At 45.8% G+C, this 19,362-nt stretch overlaps 1 protein-coding gene across 2 annotated transcripts in view; it reads right to left on the bottom strand.

Moving 5' to 3' along the window:
* Positions 1–1,353: 1,353 nt before the first annotated feature.
* Positions 1,354–19,362, bottom strand: part of MAPKAP1 (MAPK associated protein 1) — a 76,259-nt gene continuing 58,250 nt past the window's right edge. For both annotated transcript variants that reach the window (XM_010721076.1, XM_003211350.2), the window contains 4 exons: positions 16,889–17,029; positions 12,054–12,191; positions 3,388–3,485; positions 1,354–1,955 (listed from right to left, as the gene is read on the bottom strand). In XM_010721076.1, the coding sequence (XP_010719378.1) occupies positions 1,830–1,955; positions 3,388–3,485; positions 12,054–12,191; positions 16,889–17,029 (503 nt within the window). In that variant the 3' untranslated portion in view covers positions 1,354–1,829. The remainder of the gene's footprint in view (positions 1,956–3,387; positions 3,486–12,053; positions 12,192–16,888; positions 17,030–19,362) is intronic.

Consider the following 19,362-nt stretch of genomic DNA (forward strand, 5'->3'; position numbering starts at 1 on the left):
CCCCCTCGAGCCGCCGCTCGCTGTGTGCACCCCGACCCCAGCTGGTGCTGTGTGCTCAGGGGTGGGCAGTGCAGGTATGGAGCAGCACAGCCTGACAGGGGAGCACCCACCTGCACTGCAGCACTGCCAAGTAGGGAGGGCTGTTTTTTTATTGTGACAGTCTTTCCTTTCAACAGAAAGGAAAACACTGCACCTACCAAATATCTCCTGAGAACAAGTAAACGTAGCAACAGCGCTATGGCCAAGAAAAGAAGTTGGAGATGGACGTCGTTCCCATCACAGAAGTAGGGAACATTTTCATTTAAAAAGAACTGAAACTGGGTGGCAAAAGCACATTCACATAACAACTTTAATGTTAAATAGTTCACAAAGCTGAATAAAGGAATAATTTACATTGCATCTTCCTCCATTGCATCTGTGCTGCAACTGTGCATACAAAATACTTAAAAATGTAATACTGTACTATAAAACACGTTTTCTCCTGTTTATCCTTTGCAAATAGGAACTGTGAAAGACTGCACATAGAGACCGCGCGGCCCTGGGGGGTGGCACTCATGTGCTTCCGAAACTGAATCTTTTAAAACAGAGAACTTAAATGTAGCAGGCAGCTGACACAGAGCCCTGCTGCCTTCCCGCTCTCCACGCACTGCACGTTAAGGCTCAGAGCGTTTTGTGTACAAAAATAAGGTAGGACACGCACTGCTGGAGGTGGTGCTGCAGCACAGCTGGGAGGGCACACAGCTCCACACAGCCCCACGATCCCACACAGCCCGCGCTGCCAGCCGGGCTCTGAGCAGCTCGCAGGGCTGTGGGTGCAGCATGGTACAAACCCACGGCTGCAGCACAGGGCTCCAGCATCAGCAGCTTAGAGAGATTTGTGAAAGACACCTCTGGTGAGTGGAACCAAAATGCAGCTCTGATTCCCTGAAATCCCATTCATGTGTTCCCTGATATGTTAAAGACAGACAAGGCCAGCACAGTCACAAGTCCCAGTACAAAGCAGGTCTCTGTTTTTATTCCTAGAGAACAACAGTAAGGAGGAGGGGCACCCCCAGCACCGGGTGCCAGCCGTGGCCTCAGCGCTGGGCCCTGTTCTCCTCAGGCTGCAGATGCTGCGTTGGTGCTGGCTGCAGGAAGTGCCTTCCACAGAGGGGATGCAAAGCTGAGGAGCAGTTACAGAAACCTGTTTTGAAAAGAACGAAGCAAAAGAGACCTGAACTGCCTCAGCGCTCCCCCACCAGTCGCTCTGCCATGGCTGCTGCTCCTGGCTCACAGTTGCCTCCTGCACGTCAGCAACAGAAGCGCAACCATCTGGGACTGCAGCCTCCCCCCAAAAGAACTGTGCATCAGATGGACCTTGAAAAAGATTACATCTGTTTATTAATAGTAAAAATGGATACATTTGTCCTACATTTTGTTTTTAGAAATTTGATCATGTCACAAGCAATACCTGTGTGTACGTGGGTGTATTACAGATGTATATAATTTATTTTAACCAGGCTGTGAAATAATATGTAATCACATCTCTTCTTGTGATTGTACATAATACAGTAATTAAATGATGCCAGTCTACGTCATTCTCTTATTTCTAATCAAAGGAACCTGAAGCGTAACAGTCTTCTTTCCGGCTGATATGGCTCTTTATTTGTGTCACAGGGGAGACCTCCCCTCACCAAGGAGGGATCATCCTACAGCCACCAGACATGGGGTCCTGCCAATGTCCTCCCTGGCCGCTCCTGCCATCAGCAGCTGGAGCTCCGCCGCTCTGCCCCGGCCACCGGCAGCCCCCGCCCCGAACACGGCGGTCAGGCTCTGTTCGAGGCCCAGTGCTACTGCTGTCCCGATTTCTTCTCCTTCTGGAAGCTAAAGCTTGTTCTCCTGTTCAGTTTTCTTTGTTTCTGAGCAAAATATTCTGCTCTGGCTGTACTTGCTCGCGATTCCAGAATATAGTTAACCTGCAAGACACGGAAGGATTTCGCTGCAGTGGTGCTTTGGCATGCAGCCCTGGGAGGGCACGGACCCTCGCACCTCCAACAGGGCGACAGGAAAAGGGCAAAACTGCAGCAGGAACGGCCCTCCATGTGGGCCACCCCCAGCTCTGCCCCCGTCCCTGCGTCTGGGCAGGAGGGGCCGAGCAGCTCTGTCCCCCAACACAGCACGTCCTGCGGCCGCTGTGCTGCTCTGGAGTGGTAATGGGCTTCAATAAAAGATTTTATCAGCTTTAATAAAAATAATACCTCCATTATGATGTTTGCATACTCAGCTAATCTCAGAGTTTCCCTGTGTTTTGGCATATTTTACTTGATGAAAGCATTTTTAAATGATATTTAACAAGCCTGCTATTCTCTAAATTTATTATCTCCAGTGCTTTGTGATAATCACATAGATAATTTTAATGGAAGGTTAATGCAAGAATCAAAAAGATAAAAATGCCCTTTGGTCCGCCATTAGCTGGTTAATATGCTGTGGCTTAAAACTTGCACGATTTTATGCACTGTAGAGTGTTTCACTTTCATTGCATATTACAGCTTAAGGCGTAGAAATATAGGGAGTTTTCATGGTCAATAAAGCCTCGGTGTCTTGCACTTGATCATGTAAAAAGCCTAATTTGAAAAGTCTGATTTCTCTATATCTCTTAATGCTGATGGAATTGAAAATAAACTGGTAACTTACACAAAAACCTAGAAGTGTTTTGTATAAACAATTTGCAAGGTAAGAAAAAAGCACTGTTTGGTAATGTTTCTCCCCTGAATATTCTTGTTACTCAGAGCAAAACCTTTTTCAGCCTTCTTGTATGAGCAGTTTGGCTCTGCCAGGTGCTCTGGAGACTCCGCAGATGAAGTGGGAGCAGAGGAGCCTGCCGGACTAAGAGCTTAGCTGCCAGCAACAGCATTGCAGCAGGTCGGTCACTCAGCAGTCCTGTGCACTTCACACAGCAAAGCAAAAGTAACGGGTGGATTCCTAAAATTACTGTTTTTTTGATTTTGAATTGATATAAGATACTAGATCGCAGAAAATTAAGTTTAATCTTCCAATTTGTTTCAGGAAGTAGATCAATATGTACATCAATGAGCTGTGGGAGAAGCAAGCAATTCTGGGCGAGTGCCCGTGGGGGAAGCAGTCCTTCTGCTGCACTCAGCACTGCCCCAGCCCAGCTCTGCTCTGCTCGAGCTGCACCGACACTGCGCAGCCCTGTGTGTTCCATGTGTGCCCTGTGGTCCCTGCAGTGTCAATTCCTGACCGAAACCCAGCCCAGGGAGCGTGGAGGACCCAAGTGCCCCACAGGTGCTGCGCCTTGCCCGTATTTCAGATCCTCCTGAAGACTTCCATGTCTAACAAGTGGTACAACACTCAGAATTTTGGGTCACGTTAAAATTTAATACTCACCTTCAGTACAATTTCATTGACAGTAGCAGCATCTGATTCAAAGTACAGGTGTTTGTAGTCGTGATTGCTTAGATATGTAAGTTTAAATATTGCATGACCTGCAAAGATAAGAAAAAAGGTTCAGAATATTTCTCTAAAGTTTTCTGCCGAGCTGTGTGCCTGACAGAAGCAAAACACAGATGGTGATCTTAGCATACCATCAGCACAACAGAAGGGAGCAATGAAATGCTGACAGGCTTCTCGTGTCATTTCAATTTAAGGCAAGTGGTGGCTTACAGGAGCAGCTGAACTCTTTCAATAAAGTTCATTTTCCCATCACATTCCTGCTGCAGGAAATGCAAACATCTATCAGATGGTCAGTGAGCTCACAGCCAGCCCACGGCCGCAGCGCTCGCACTGCCACGCTGCAACAGCTCACCTAGCGATTCACAGTGTAACCATCACACATAGAAGTGCTATATTTAAGATAAAAGGCCAATTAATCCCGGAATTATCATAAAATCCCCTCCCCAGAATAATACCCAAACCTACTCTTGCTAAGGCAAAGGAAAATGTCGCTGTAAAATACAAAGGAATGTAGCAAGGGTACGAAGAAACCAGGCACCTCTCCCTGCAAGCAGAACAATCAAAAACTAACACAGAACTGCAGTTTTTGTCTGTGAGGTGCTCTGCTGGCAAGCTTCCCCGCTGCTCAGACCCCAGCAGAGGGTGGCAGTGACCGCTGACCCCAACGAGACAGAGCTGGGGCTGCCATGGGCAGCAGTGCCGGAGCAGCTGCAGGGCTGGGTGTGTGGTGTTGTGAGCAGGGTGTGCAGTGCTGCTGAGGCATGCTGAGGGCAGCCCCTGCATCCTGGGTGGAGGGAATGATGGGCAGCGTGCTGACCGCCTGCTTCTCAGCCACACATCACCGGGGGGGGTGGGGCACGGAGCCACGGAGTGAGAAATTAGCACAAAAATTAAGGGAGACCACAGCTTTCGTCATGCCCAACGAAGGAACCCTCCCAGGATCCCCATCTTTCCTTTAAAGCTGTGATTTACTCCTCCTTTCTGGCAGAAGCAGTTATGCAGCTGACAGAGGCAGAACACAGAAGTTCATTTCCAACACTTGTTTTAGGATTGTATCGAGTCAGCTGTTTTGAAGACAATTAGAGCTACAGATGCCAATACCAATTCTGCTGCATCCCATGGCAGGAGGCAGAGCTCACTCTGCTGCGGTCCCTCCGGCAGCCTGGAGACAACCCTTGCTAGGGCAGCATCCCTGTGTCCCCACATCCCTGTATCCCTGCCCAAGACAGCAGCTGTTCAGCCCCAGCCCCTGAGTTGAACTGCCCTGCAATGCCCCAGCACGGAGCAGGACGAGCCCTGCACGTGGCACATGATGTTGTGGAAAGAGGCTAAAAAGACTTTTCTTTAGAAACTCTGTTACAGTATTATGTTTATGTGCTCTCATGTCCACATCACACTATTTACAGCATGAAATATTAGTTCATTGAAATCATAACTGGCACTTTGCTCTGCTACTGTTCCAGCCAGATGGAATTTATGAATTGTGAGATTGATTTCCATTTCCAAGAGTGCTTAAATGTGTGATGTACCACTTTCCAATAGAGCACCACCTCTGACAATTCAGAGATCAATAGGAACTTCAATGGTTTTATATTTCCATACAAGAATATCTGGCAGCAAACAGCAGCAGGATTCTACTATACACGATGGCAGAGTTAAAACAAATGCAGATCTTGTACCAACAACATCACCACAATGACTCCTGCACGAGCAGTGCGTCCTCAGTCTGTGTTTGGAACACAGCCGTTCAGCTCCAGCAGCTGTCTGTCATCGGGACCACAGACAGCTTACACACGTCGCCTGTGCCGGGCGGCTGAAGGCAGAAGGGGACCAACAGGGACATTTTAATACCTTGCAATCAGATTTTACTGGCTGCATGGTGGAAAATATGGATTATTTTAAACTATGTTTATCTGGTAAAACATTTAAGGAAAGAAACTCAGGTTTTCAGCCACTGCCAGGCACGCAGCAGGAGCACTGCAGGTAACTGCGCTGGGGATGCACAGCTGGCGGGACGGGCAGCACGGCCACGGGCACCTCTGCTGCTCATGGCTGCACCCCGATTTTCCTGACGACGTTCAGGGAAGTGGTGCTCATCCCAACTGCACGTCACCCCCCCAGATTCATTGATTTTGTGTCAATGAGAGGCCAATGAGAAATTCTGCTGCAATCTGTATTCCCAACATTCAGGAATAGTTTGTATTCTACCTCTTCCATCACCCCCAAATTCAGAGGGTACCAAAAGCCCCTATCTATTAGTGCCAATCTTTAAAGCAGTGTGCATTGAATCAAATCACTAATTAGATGAAGAATGAAAAGAATATTCATGAATAGAACAAAACAGAAAACAAACATGAGGAAATGCAAATTTATGTTAATTTTTCAATATACCTTGATGATTGTTTTGTCATTATGGGGCCATAAGGCCTAAGTCAACAATTAAGAGTTATTAGTGGAATAAATAGTGAGAGAAAGACCTCTCTGAAGAACAAAATGCTTACATGCATCATTCAACATGATGACCATTCTCACCACTCCAGAAATGGTGACCACAACAGGATCAAGCTCCTAAATCCTGCAGACTCAGAAGGGTTTACAAGGACTTTAAAATGCACAGATAAATAAGCAAGGAATAATGAAAGCAAAATGCAGTGTTTCTGAACAAAGCCAAGTTTAGTTAAAACACCGCATGAAATGCTGCTATATCTCATCTCAAAGCTTTGAGTAGGAACTCTGTTGTTTTAAATCCACACCGCCGCCTCAAAAAACAATGCTGTGAGCCCGGAAAGTCAAAAAAAATGCACACGTTGCACGATCATCAAAACACCAGTCTTGGCGTGGCTGAACAAGAAAACTCACAGTGCCTTGCGGGGGATGTCAGCTGCACACAGCCACTGCGGGGCTGCTGGGACACGGGGCAGCCCTGGCAGCAGTGCAGGCAGGCCTGGACTGGGCCTATCTGCTGGGAGCCGTGCTCAGCCGGGCTGGGGGTCTCCTCCACAGACGGTGACTGCAGTCACTACGGATGAAACCCTGACCCCACCACCACTGGTGGGAACAACACTGAGCGCAGACTGCACACGGGGCAGCTGATGTTCTCCAGAACACTGCTGCTGTGGGAACAAACAGCACCAATGTTCGGAGCAGGATGCTGCAGCCCCGCCGCCCCCCACGAACACTCTTCCCACAGCTCAGGTCTTTATGTTCTGCTGTGGGCTTCCTACAGAGCATTGCTATTAGTGGATCCTTGTTTCCAGATGTCCATAAAAAGCCCACTTCTATGTCAAGTTACGGTAACGATTCACACATCTGGATTTTTTTTTCAAAGCCCTTTGTTTTTTCATTGCATTTTTACCAAAGGTAGAATAAAGATTTTTTTTTTGCAAGAATGCACTGAAAATCAGGAGGGGAAATCAGGGTTGCCCCAAACCTCTCACCAGCAACCTTGTTTTGGAAAAAAGATGATAAATAAATCAAAATGCACTAAGCAGTGTTTCCACATGGCAATCGCCTCCTTCATTGCGTCTGCACCTCATCAATCACGCCATTGTCTGCTTGAAAGGCGAGCCTTGTAAATGTCATATCCACTCAAGCCCAAGGAGAAGCGAATCAAAATGCAGCAAGGAGTTTTAATTGGATAGTGTAATTAAACTAAAAAACCCCAGCAGAATAGCTTTGACAGAATAGATGAAGACCCCTTTTAATAGGGCTACAAAACATATTTGTTAAAAGGATGAGGCAATGCACGCTCCTGATTGTGCTCCAGAGGACTTTGCTGCAGGCTTCTCAGCAGCAGTGCACTCAGTGGGCTGCAGCCACACGTGTGGGGCCAGCAGCACCCCGTCCTGCCCTGCCCTGCTGTGCCTCCCCAGGCCAAGGGCTGCAGGGCTCCAACATCTCCGACCTTTGCCAGCCCCACGATGGCTGCAATGACCTGTGTGCAGTCCAGAGCTGTGACAGAGGTGGGAAGTTCAATGAGACCGAGTGCCATATGCACGTTGCTTTCTTCCCTCTGAGGCATTTTGCTGCTCTGCAAACCACAGGTCTGCATGCATTTGGACTCACATTTTTCTGATGCACACTTTGAGGTTTCTTTCACTCTGAGCCCGAGGTGTTGGTAATATTTTCTCTGCTGAATCTATTTTTTACCCTTTGAGCGGAATCTGTGAATAGGTTTCCATCATGTATGATTTTTCCCCTATTATTTCAGAGACTGCATTACTCACAGCAGGAGCATTAATATTAGGAACTACCACGCAGTATTTTGTGCACCATTTGCACAGTGCCTGGGTAATTGCTGCCTCTTTGCTCCAGCCCCACTGCAGGGCCTTGAACAACCGTGCAACATCTTTATTGGAGCTCCCCAAGCAGTGGGAACCCGCTCCTCCCCAACGTGCTCTGTGCGTTTTTAGTCCTTTCACAACCCCATAATGAATTCATTAAATTAGTACTACCCAACATGCATAATCTGGAGGAACTTGATACTGAATTAAAACATCAAATACCTTTAGCTTTAAATGAAAACTACATAAAAGCATTTCAGCCATCACTTTGGCTATCACTTACAGCCAGTATGAATACTGCTAGAAAAGCTATTTTCGTGCAGATGTGGAATTCAATGGGAAAGACTGACTTGTGTAGCAACATCAATCAAAACGTCGGCTCTGCTGGCAGCTCTCGACAGTAAGGTGGGTTCAGAGGTCACGGGATAAAGAAAAAGCCAAGCTCTGGTTCAGCTCCAATATCTCCTCACTGGAAGTCTTGCGACGGTGCCTGCCCCCTCTGTACCGGGCGGCTTTCATTAATCTTCTTGCCATCTTTTTTAACTAGTCATGCAGAACCGCTCGATAGCGAGACATATAATGGGGAGGCCCTGTGCCTATTACCAGGTTAACACTCTGTTAAGCCCCAGCGCAACAATGGAATAAGAATTTAGAGGAAATCTTAAGCTGCAAGGTGCAAAGAAGGCAATTAAATTACAAACCGAAGTTACCGATGTACTCCGTGACCTACAGAGCACCTTTGTTTAGACTACCTTCATATTAAGGCTGTTTTGACCAAGTGCTTGAGACATATCTGCTTTCCTAAGAGGAAAAACATACAAAACAGAAGAAAAATGGTCACAGAGAACGTTTGTTCAGTGTTTCAAGTAAATTATCAAATAAATCCAATTTCTGCAGCTGTCATAAAACACATAATGGAGAAAAAAATATTTATTTTGAAAAAGGCATGTCTGCCCAAGTGGTTGGTGTCAGTGCCACCGGATGGCCTGCCCCCAGCACTGCCCCCAGCACTGCCCCCAGCACTGCTCCCAGCACTGCTCCCAGCACTGCCCCCAGCACTGCCCCCAGCACTGCTCCCAGCACTGCTCCCAGCACTGCCCCGGCCCAGCAATGCAGTGGTCACAGCACTGTGCGCAGGATGCTGAGTAGCAAAGGCAGTGGTTAGTGACACTGAAGTTTATCCTTTGTCCAAATAATGTAAGAGACATTAACAGAATCAGATTTCCTTTAAATTACACTATTGCAAAAGGATATAATTGTATTAAACGTATTATGTTGCTTCCTTAAGACTTTATATTATGTACACTTAATTGAGATACAAAGCTCTTTTCAGCTATAAAAATGACAACTACTTTATTAAGGTTTAAATCTTATTTCTCAATGATAGGATGCTTCCTTTCGAGATTCAAAACATGGAGAATCTCTCGTGATAATCAGACTGAACCTGATTTAAACGAGCAGTTTATACACAGTGTTTCCAGGTTCTAATGGCATTTGATCGAGCCAGCAGGGCCATTACCTCTTCTCTCTGTCTAAATTCAGGGAGTCTGATTTAATTTACAAATAAAAATTCAAATGCTAACCTGGGCTACTACGAGGGCAAACAAAAATCATCAGCCGTTCCTGCCTCTGATACCCACAGTAATGGCAAATTAGATACCAAAGCTTTCTGTTGTCATCTTCTGTTTTCACTGAGCACAGCTCCGAGTTCTGCTAACTTACAGGAAAGGGAAGCTCTGCTCCTACCAGAACGATTTCCAGCCCGCCTGCAAACATTCACAGCACGGGATCTGGGTTGTCAGGGCCTTTAACACACAAGTGGCACTAAAGCACGACTGTATGAACCTGTCATCACAGATAGAACTTCAGCTGAAAGTAAGCAAACCATCCGCGCCACATTTATATATAGTTTCTATCCTTACATTTCCATAGAAAAGTACCAGTAAAAACCCTGACAGCCCTTTAGTCCACCGAAAGTAAGAGCTAGCCGAGTCCTACACTGCGTTAATTACGACAGCAGCAGAACAAACCACGGCCCTCCGTGAGCACAGCGACAGCACAGCCGCAGCACAGCTCCCGGGATCCCGCGCTGCTCACAGCCCAGCAGCGCCCGGCAGCCCCTCGGCCCCGGCTGCTCCGGCTGGAACAGAGGTGGTTTAAGAGAACGCGCTGTGTTCTCTGCGGTGTAATCGCACGGCCCTGTGTGTGCACAGCACTGCGGAAAGACGAAATGGCGCGTGTTTGTGTTACGGGAGATAAAAACATGGGAACAAAATATACTGCAGAACTCAAGCGCCTTATCTTCGCTCAGCCTCTCTTTCTTTGCAATAATTCATTCAAGGAAGATCCAGGAATAATTTTTGATGTAAACTCTGCTATAAACATATATCACTCTGCTGATAAAAATCACAGACAAAACTTGTGAAATACAGTGAGTTTCATTCCTTTATGCTACTAAAATAACTTTTTTCCATTTAAAATTCAAGAGATACTGATCTGCTGGTAAGAGTTCCCCCAAATGCATCATTCTGACATGTCACACTAAAAGTCTCTTCTGCTGACCTAAAATAATGGCTTTCGGAACATCTTTGGTGAATCTGGAAGAGGTCAGCGGATTTCAGGGGGGAATCATTTTCTCCTTTTGAAACCATGTTGAACATTTATTTAACATGAAAATCATACGGCTGGCTACATGACAATACGAACATAAAAATGCAGCATCTTTAAGGTTGCCTTTGGCATAACCTGTCAGAACTCTCTCAAAACTGACTACGGTTTCTCATTTCAGGGTCTCCACTCAAAGGTGCTGCCATCAGCACTGCACTTCGTTAGGGTCGCAGTTCTGTCCCTTCTTTCCCTCCGGGTTAGCAGTTTGCTCCATTTGGGTCCAAGTGTCATTTGCAGAGGCAAGGGCGCTGCCACCCAGCCCCATCCCACAAGGACACAGTCCTGGAGATGCTCAGGGACAGCTTGAAGGTCTCAGCTGAGGGCGCTAAGGGGAGTATAAGCTGGAAACCCTGCCTTTCAGGGCTGGATTTTCAGATAAAGCCTTATTTTGCTGGCATGATTTTATCACTACGAATATCTGCATCTGAAATGAAATGTGGCTACAAACCTTGAAGTGTTAATGTTCACAAGTGCAAACTACACCTTTACCAACAAAACTGGTCTGATGCGCAATTGAGCACTACATGGCTGGGTATCTAAAAGCACCACAGACTCTGCCACAGCCTTTGCAGACTGTCAGTTATCTGTTGCAGAGATATGTTGGGTGCCATCTCTCAGAGCTCCACAACGACAACTGCTACACACTTGGACTGCCTGGTCACCAGGGACATCTCTCCCCAGGCTCACACCTTCCCAAGGACCATAAAAACTTGCTGGGAGACAGGAAAGGAAGACAGAGACTGGAGCAAGAATATGGAATTAGGAAAGGGTAATGAAGGGGAGAAGGATATAGTTCAATAATTGCTGATAAAATCTGTGGCAGCTATAAATTTACTCTTCCAAAAGAATTCAACAGATCATTACCTCTGTAAATACGTATCACATAATTCTCTCTCTCTGTCACCTTGCAGACAAGTACTTAATATTTAGCATCTCTACCCTGCATAAGCCCAGGCATAATAAAATCCTGCCATGTTGTTGAATCTCAGTTACTTTTTGACAGTGGATAGTTACGTTTTGATGCCACCAGGAGACACTGTCCCGTTCTCCTAGGGCCTATCTTGTGCCTTTTACAATGAATTTTAGGAATGCAGACTCTCATTACTCCACAGACACAATAAGCACAGCTCCTGGCTCTGCTCTCTGCCTCCATACAGGAGCCCTCTGGCCGCTGCCCGCGCCAACGCCTTTCTGAATCAAAGCTCTGCTGACCCTGCAGCTGCAATGGAAGCAATTTCAGACTGTGATGACACTCACTGCATGTCTGAGATCCTCACGTGTCTGAGGAATTGTTCAAAGCCTTTCCAGATGTTAAGAAGTTCAAAAATATCACAAACATGTGGAAATGGGTATGTGACTCCTGAGCTGCAGCCTACCCAGCGATTCCTTGGTGCGGCTGCCAGCGGCTACGGGCAGCAGGCAGGAAACTTAACAACACCATTGGCCACAAACAGCATTAAAAGGACGCTCATAAAACGTGCATCTGTTTGCGTTATGTTCTCTACAACAGAATCAAGTCAGATTAAAAACATTCTATAATGAATAAAATACACCTATAAAAGGAAAGGACATGGCAGCAATAATTCTCTGGGCATCTAGCACACAGAGAGAGGGAGAGGAGAGAGGACATAAATAAAAAGGACTACTCACTTGGGCTCTTTTCTTCCACAAGGTCACAGGCACAGAGGAGTTCAGAATCGATTGAAATGGGTTTCTGCTTAATCCAAAACTTAGTGCTGGCCTTCTGATTAGTAACAGGGTCTATCTCTACCTTGTCTCCAGAAATACCTGAGATGAGAAAGAATAGAGAGCCACAATAGTGATCTGTTTAAGTGATTTCATATCAGCCATTTGACACACTTTATAAATCTTAAATGGGATGAAAGTATATTGCCCTTCTGGGCTTTTTGAAAGCATGGGAGCTTTTGAAACCAAAAGCAAATGATTACCAAAGTGCATTGATAATCTGTATTTTATTCTCCTGCCTTGCTGGGAAATAAGCACACCAATGAGAAAAAAATATCACAGGAAAATTTCTTTTCAGCACACACAGAGCTCTTCCGGAAGCAGCAGCTACATGAACTGCAAGATGTATATGAAGATATACATTTTCAGTCATCACTGTTATATGTGAGAGGCACCATCACACGTCACTGTTACGTCTCCTGGGCAGCACACATACGACATATTCTACACAAGGACAACACGTGTTTTGGTATTACAGAAGTGCTCTTTGTGTAAACAGACACCCACAAACAAAGCACCTAGCTCTGATGAGGCTGCAGTGAGCACAAACTGGGAGCTGGGGAGCTCCTGGCCCCACACAGCCTGCCCAGATGGCTGGGGCTGCGTTCCCACTGCACACATGTGCGCCTCACATGAAGCATCCTGCTGCAGATCTCTGGGGACAGAGTGTAGAACATACCTACACTATTACCCCTCTGCATGTCTCCTGAGCTCCTGCAAGCAGTGTTTGTGCAGTGGGATGTAACGGGGAGCTGCAGCCTGCCAGGGTGCTCACTGCATTTACTGCAGGCTTCGTCGCGGCACTGCTGTGCTGTGCTGCTGGGCAGGAGCTCATTGTTCAGTGTCTGCTGATGGAATGGAGCAAACTTCTCAGTCTCTTAAAGTCACGGCTTCCAGGTGAAGCTCATGGTACAGAAGGAAAAAAGGAAGCAGCAGAGGATGAAGAGTAAATGAACTTTAGCTCACTCTTGCAACTTAGAAAAAATGGCAGAGAGAACCTTCTCCTTTTAAAGGGCTTTGGCTACGATGCTTTTGAATACATTGCCTTTGCTTTGTCTGAAGCAGGAGAAAAAAAGAAGCTGATCATAAAACCTCAAAGAGGTGTGACCAAATAAGCATCGGATGCCACAGTCATAACTGTCTCAACCCTCAAAAACAAAGTCAATGTTTCTTAAAGCACAGTGACTGCCTCAGAATTTGCAAATCACCTTTGTCAGTACTTCATACACCTAAAACGAAAGCACATGTAGCAGGCAATGCGTGCCTGCAGCAGCCTTCCCACTGCTGTCCTTTCCCCTGAACACAGGGTAACCTTCACTTTACTCCTGGCTGCTGAGACAGGTGGTAACAATGCCACCAACTCCCTCCCACTTCTAGTAATCCAAGAATGCACTTTGTCATTAAGCATACGTCACATCAAAGATATCACATTTCAATTAAGCACTGTATCAAGAGTCTAATTAACACAAGGACTGTTAGAACTACGTAATGGGAGCAGGCTGACGCTCTGTCTGGAGCCCACTTTGTTTTGCAATGTAATTTTGGACACATTAATTAAAATCAGTTATTATTGTTATTTCACAGTAATCAATTATTCAAAGTGGTATTTCCTGTAGCTTAATCAAAATACGTGAAGTTGAGGGCATAAAAAAATAGTCAAGGCAAGTTCTAAAGATAAAAGATAAAATTCTTTGCGTGCAATGGATGCTCTCCCACCCGTCCTTTAGAAAAAGTCACTCCCGAAAATATCCTTTAAAAATTTCACAGCATGGTCCTGCAACTTCAGCATTCACAGTCAGTCAATATTGTTAACGTACCTTGTTAATTTGATAGGATTTGTCAGGTAACTCCACTGGAAAATTATATAAAACTGTTCCAGATGAACAGATGATAGTGACATGAATTAAAGTGATAGAACAATAGTGGAATATAAACCAGAAATGACACCCAAAGTGGCTGTTGATTTATTGCCATCCTGAGTTTGGTTCTGGGCTTCCATGTATATTAGTGCTACAAATCTGGGTCCATTTAGCAGAGAGATGCTCATACATACATCACCAGCTCCTGCTCCAAGCCAAGGTCACTCCCCATTGCATCAATCTTTTCAGCAGAGGCTACTTCACCAAGCACAGATTTTGTAACCGTCTCAGATGTAACAGACTTCCTCCTCTTTCATCTTTTTTTTATCATGTAAAATACACTTTAACTTCTATTATTTTTATCTGCAAATTGTTGCTGTATACTTCATCCATTATTTCCGTATCTCAACATCACTGGCTTAAGCTCACACACATCCAAAGAGCACACTGACAAAGAATGCTGTCTTTTTTGTGTTATTGTTCTTGCAATCTGTGTGCGTTGAAACCTAAAATCAAAACAGTATTATGTATGTGGCTTCTACAGTCTCTATCGCAGCACAAATTTATTATGCTCAGAAAATGAGCAAAAATACCTCTTCTAGGATTTTTTAAAATTCATTCAATTTAGCAAAAGAAATGTCACAGCTGCTGTACTCCAGTGACACTGCTCTGCCCTCACTCCTTGCTGGCTCTGCGATGCCCCCGCCCCGCTGAAATGCCTTTTGGCAGCAGCTTTCCACGACCATGCGCTAACAAATTTGTCTTATGCCTTCACACCACAACTGCACCTTTCTGAAAATGTTGGGAGCACTGCTGTACGTGCATTATGATCTAACATTAGCAGAGACACACAAACGTGGGCTTTAAGCTGCCAGGCTACCGCTTCCAGCTGTAACAAAACTACACTCACGAGGTGCTCATTCCTCCCCTTCCTATTTGCATCTCTTTTTTCTGCCAAGAAGAACCATGCAGAATGTAAAGATGACCGAGCTGGCCCCCACATTTTCAGTAAATCTTGCATCAGATTCAGTGACCACTTTTCAGACAGCTAAAAACATTTCAAAAAGTACCACTGTGCAGACACCAATCCACAAACACAGCTCACACTTTGGCTACCTGCCCCACGCCAGTGAGATAAGGTACAGTATGGGATCTATTCAAATAAAATAAGAATTTGCATGTGCTTATACATTCTTTCACATTCAGTTGATGGAACTGGGGCCTTCCCCAAAGCCACAAGACATTTCCAGGCAGCCACCACACCACTTTTCAGCTAAGTGGGCGGCCGTCCTGTGCTGCTGTCGCACCCGTGCTGCCAGCAAACCACCATTGCTGCCAATAAGGAGCAATGCTGTGGCTTTAGAATCTCCAGAAAAGCTGTCGCTTTGCTGTGGCTGCACCATAAAACCAGCGACACATAAAAATGCTACAGAGAAAAGTCTTAGTGACTGACTGCTAACCGACCGCTAAGCCAATGGAGAATTTCTCCATAACCACAGCCACTCATTAGAGATTAAAAGAGAATTAGCTTTTTTTTAATACTTCAGACTGCACGGAGCAGTCTGTTACTCGATGATTAACACATTAGCACTCAGCATCGTTACTGCAAATAGCACCTCGGTGCTTGCTTTATCAGCAGTGCTCCTTTAACATCACAGAAACATTCAGTAGAAAAAAAACAGCACTATACAATTATTTGGAGGCTTTGGTGCTGCTTGCCTGGACTGTGAACACCTCATTGAGCCCTCTTGGATTTTCAAACAGTAATCACAATACAAAAATTCCACTGTCAGTGTGCTGTCATCAGAATGCACAAATGTTCACAGGCTGTTATGGAAGGGAAATGCTATGGTCCTTACACTACTGGGCAGGATCAGCTCCATCGCTATAAAACAAGATCCACCACTTGTTTCATTTAACAGCTATTCTCCCTTACCCATTTAACTCCAGCTATCTGTCGTGACCTCTTCGGGCTCTCATTTCAGACGGCTTCCAGACACGGGGGGTCGAACTTCACTGGAAGCCAACCTCACTCCCCGAGAGTTTGCTCAAAAGCAGAGAACAAACCCAGTGCTGTCCTGCTCCAGCACCAGCCTATCAATCCTTCCTTAACAAGACAGCTCAAAACCAAGAAAGCCTCTCCTGTACAAATTTTAGAGACATGCGTTTATAATGTGCTTAAGGATGCAAGAGCGAAGAGACTGTAAAGAGGACAATACAGAGAATGCTAGCACTTAAATTTAACAATTCTACTGAATTCCCAAGAATAAATGTGTTTTGTAAAAGCCACAGCACCTAATATTTTATGCCGAATCATTTCTTTATGGACGGTATTTGCAGGAATGTCACAGGTCACCCACCAATCCATCATTAATCAAATTTCCACAATTTAAACACAAAGTTAAAAAGCCATTCAATCATTTTAAAGCAGTAATGGGGCTTTGATAATTCAAGATTCTGTCATCCCTTGGCCTTCAGGTTTTCAAAAGCATTCAGAAAGTGAAGAAGGACAACACAACACCTTTAGAGGATACTAGCTGTATTTTGCTTCACTCCAAATTTTGACTTGGTGGTTAAAATCCTTTAGTTAAAAAAAAAAAGAAAAAGAGATGGGGTCATTAAGCAATAGCCTTCCTTCAGAAGAAGCATGTGCTAGCTGATGGTGGATAATAAAAATACCAAATTATTTTCAATGGAAAGCATGTTTTTTTTTACTGCTGAAATGCTAGCAGCACTTTCAAGTGATGTGCTCCACAATAAAACTGACCAGTGTGATAATGAATGCCTTAAAAATGTTGGAAATGGACAGTTAGCTATTAGATACGGCCAAAGGTTTGAATCATTCAATTTTCCACAGCACTTTAGTAGGGATTGATTTACCTAACTGAACATCAGTGGTGAATCGAAGCCTATGGATCATGCTGACTTTGAAGGACTTGTAGTGGTGGCTGCTGAGCATGTCCTGCACCGTGGCTATGTCGATCTGAGGGTCCTCCTCTGAGATCTCCTCTCCTCTCGAACCTGCAAAACAAGCCCACAGCAATGAACAAGAGATTAAAGGTGGCACACAAACCGGCGGCACGTGGCTGCACGGGGGCACCTGCACTGCCATCTAAACCAAGGGATTGCCAATTCGTTTAGGAAAGAAGAAAGTGCTCAGGGCCCACGGCAGTGGGAGGATCCTCTCACGCTCCACCCACAGACACAGCCACCAGCTTGTCACAGGTGTTACAGCAGAACTTCACGTCCCAGTGCAGAGCAGTGCAGTGTCCCAGCGTCAGCTCCTTGTGGGGCACGGGACCCCCCAGCTCTGCCACGTGGGCTCTCCTGCACAGCACAGCACAGCACAGCACAGCACAGCACAGCACGTGTGCAGAAGCAGCAGCTGAGCCCGACCCCAGCATGCTCAGTGCCTGGGCACGTGGCAGCCACGGCCGCGGGTGCCCACACCTGCACGGTTCTCCTGGTTGCAGCTCAGCACGGTGCGGTGCCCTGTGGCCTCTGCACTGCCGGCACCCCTCTGCCCCAGCTCAGCTCACTGAACAGAAGCTTCCTGACAATTAGTATTCTTCTTACCACTGCAGGTATGGCTTTATAAAAGGTAACATCGCATTAAGCCAAAATACCAATTACTGAAAAAATACAACACATTTTAAGGATTTTTTTGTTTTATGACATTGGATTAACACCAATTTAAACATTACTATAATGCAATACATAATTTTGCACAAAGTAATTTCTATGCCAGCTGCTAATAAAGCATCTCAGCTCTAAATGATCATTCCAATGCTGTTAGATAAAGTGGTAAAAATATATTTGAAAACTGATTTAGCTTCTTCAAGTAGATACTGAAGAATGACACGTTTTGTTCAATATCCCAGCTAATGCAGTCCTAAAAGCTGAACCGACTGCCAGATCAGAGTACTAAATTTGCTGTAGGAGATTAATGAAAACTTTATATTTTGCTGAAATTTTAATAATGGGAAGATGAGATGCTGGACTTTCAGTACAGGCCTTAAAGCCACAGCACACTTGGGAGAACGCCTTGCCCATCTCTGCCCCCACCTCGCTGTTGTGCTGCCCCTCAGCCCCAACCTGGGCACTCCAGCTCCCAGGAAGCAGAGAGTTCCCAGGCCTGGCCTTGACAACAAGGACACCTACTCTGGAAAGATAGCAGCTCGGGGGGAGCCCTGGCATAGGAGTCAAGTCCCTAGCATTGATTCCAAAGCAGGCTCCCTTGTATCGGGGTAATTTCAGACCTACCTGCCATTTGCTTCAGTAACAGAAACTGTCAGAGCAGTGGCTGTAAGCAGTACAGACGTAGGAGAGAGAAGGAACAAAACCATCAGGAATGGAGCTTTTTCCCAGCTTGCCAGGAGCGTTCCCTTCTCTATTTGTTAATTCAGTTACAAACGTCATTGCTTATGACAAATACCATTCATGTCTGCACTGAAGTAAGATGAGCATTTACTGCTACATGAGTCAAAACACACGTTGAAAGCACACAGAAGATCCGCATTTCATCGCGTCAGTCCCTCTGCCTCCATTCTCACAGCAGGGCTGAGACCACACTGCTCCCACAGCCCCACGGGGAGCACCTGTGGTGTGGGGCACAGGACTCAAAGCTACACATGGGCTGTGCCATTCGGCTTGAAAAAATTCCAAAAATCAAAAGAAATGGTCTACGTGCGAATTTATGCAGAGCCATCTTAACATCGCCACCACTCCATGCTCCAGAATGACAAGATAAATTGTAATGGCTCCTTCAGAGACATTACAATGTATTTTGTCAAAGACCCCTGTGTTAATGTCTCTATACTATGGATTATCATAATGTATCATGTCAAACTCTCATGTTGCAGTACTTCAAAGATACACTGAGATATGTCAAACTTTTTGGTGCTCTCAGAAGCATCTTGCAGCAGGATGATGGCACGGCAGGGCTCAGGGAGCAACCTCCCACTCCTGGCCCAGTGTGGGGACATCGTTAACGCTCTGCCATCATTAACATCTCCCTAACCAAACAGAAAGAACATACTAACCTCAGCCCTGCACCTTTCCTGAAGGAAAGCTCTGCCCGGTCCCACTGCTGCTGCGCCCCAGCCCCTGCCCGCCTGTAGCTACCAGCGCCCGGCTACTCTCACATGGCACCGCACCTCAATTAAAAGTAGTAGAAAGGAAATTAGCAGCCTGTCAGGTCATAAGCAGGGGAAAAAAACACTGCTGCGATTGCAAACGTGTTGGTGTGTGATGCTGCAGCAGTGCGCTCTGCTGTGGCTGATGTGAGGGAACAGCAGGATTTTGCGCTGGAAGCATTTCAGATCCTCCGTGCATCACATAACCTCTGCTGATTT

Source organism: Meleagris gallopavo, chromosome 19, assembly GCF_000146605.3.
Source record: "Meleagris gallopavo isolate NT-WF06-2002-E0010 breed Aviagen turkey brand Nicholas breeding stock chromosome 19, Turkey_5.1, whole genome shotgun sequence".
Lineage (NCBI taxonomy): Eukaryota > Metazoa > Chordata > Aves > Galliformes > Phasianidae > Meleagris > Meleagris gallopavo.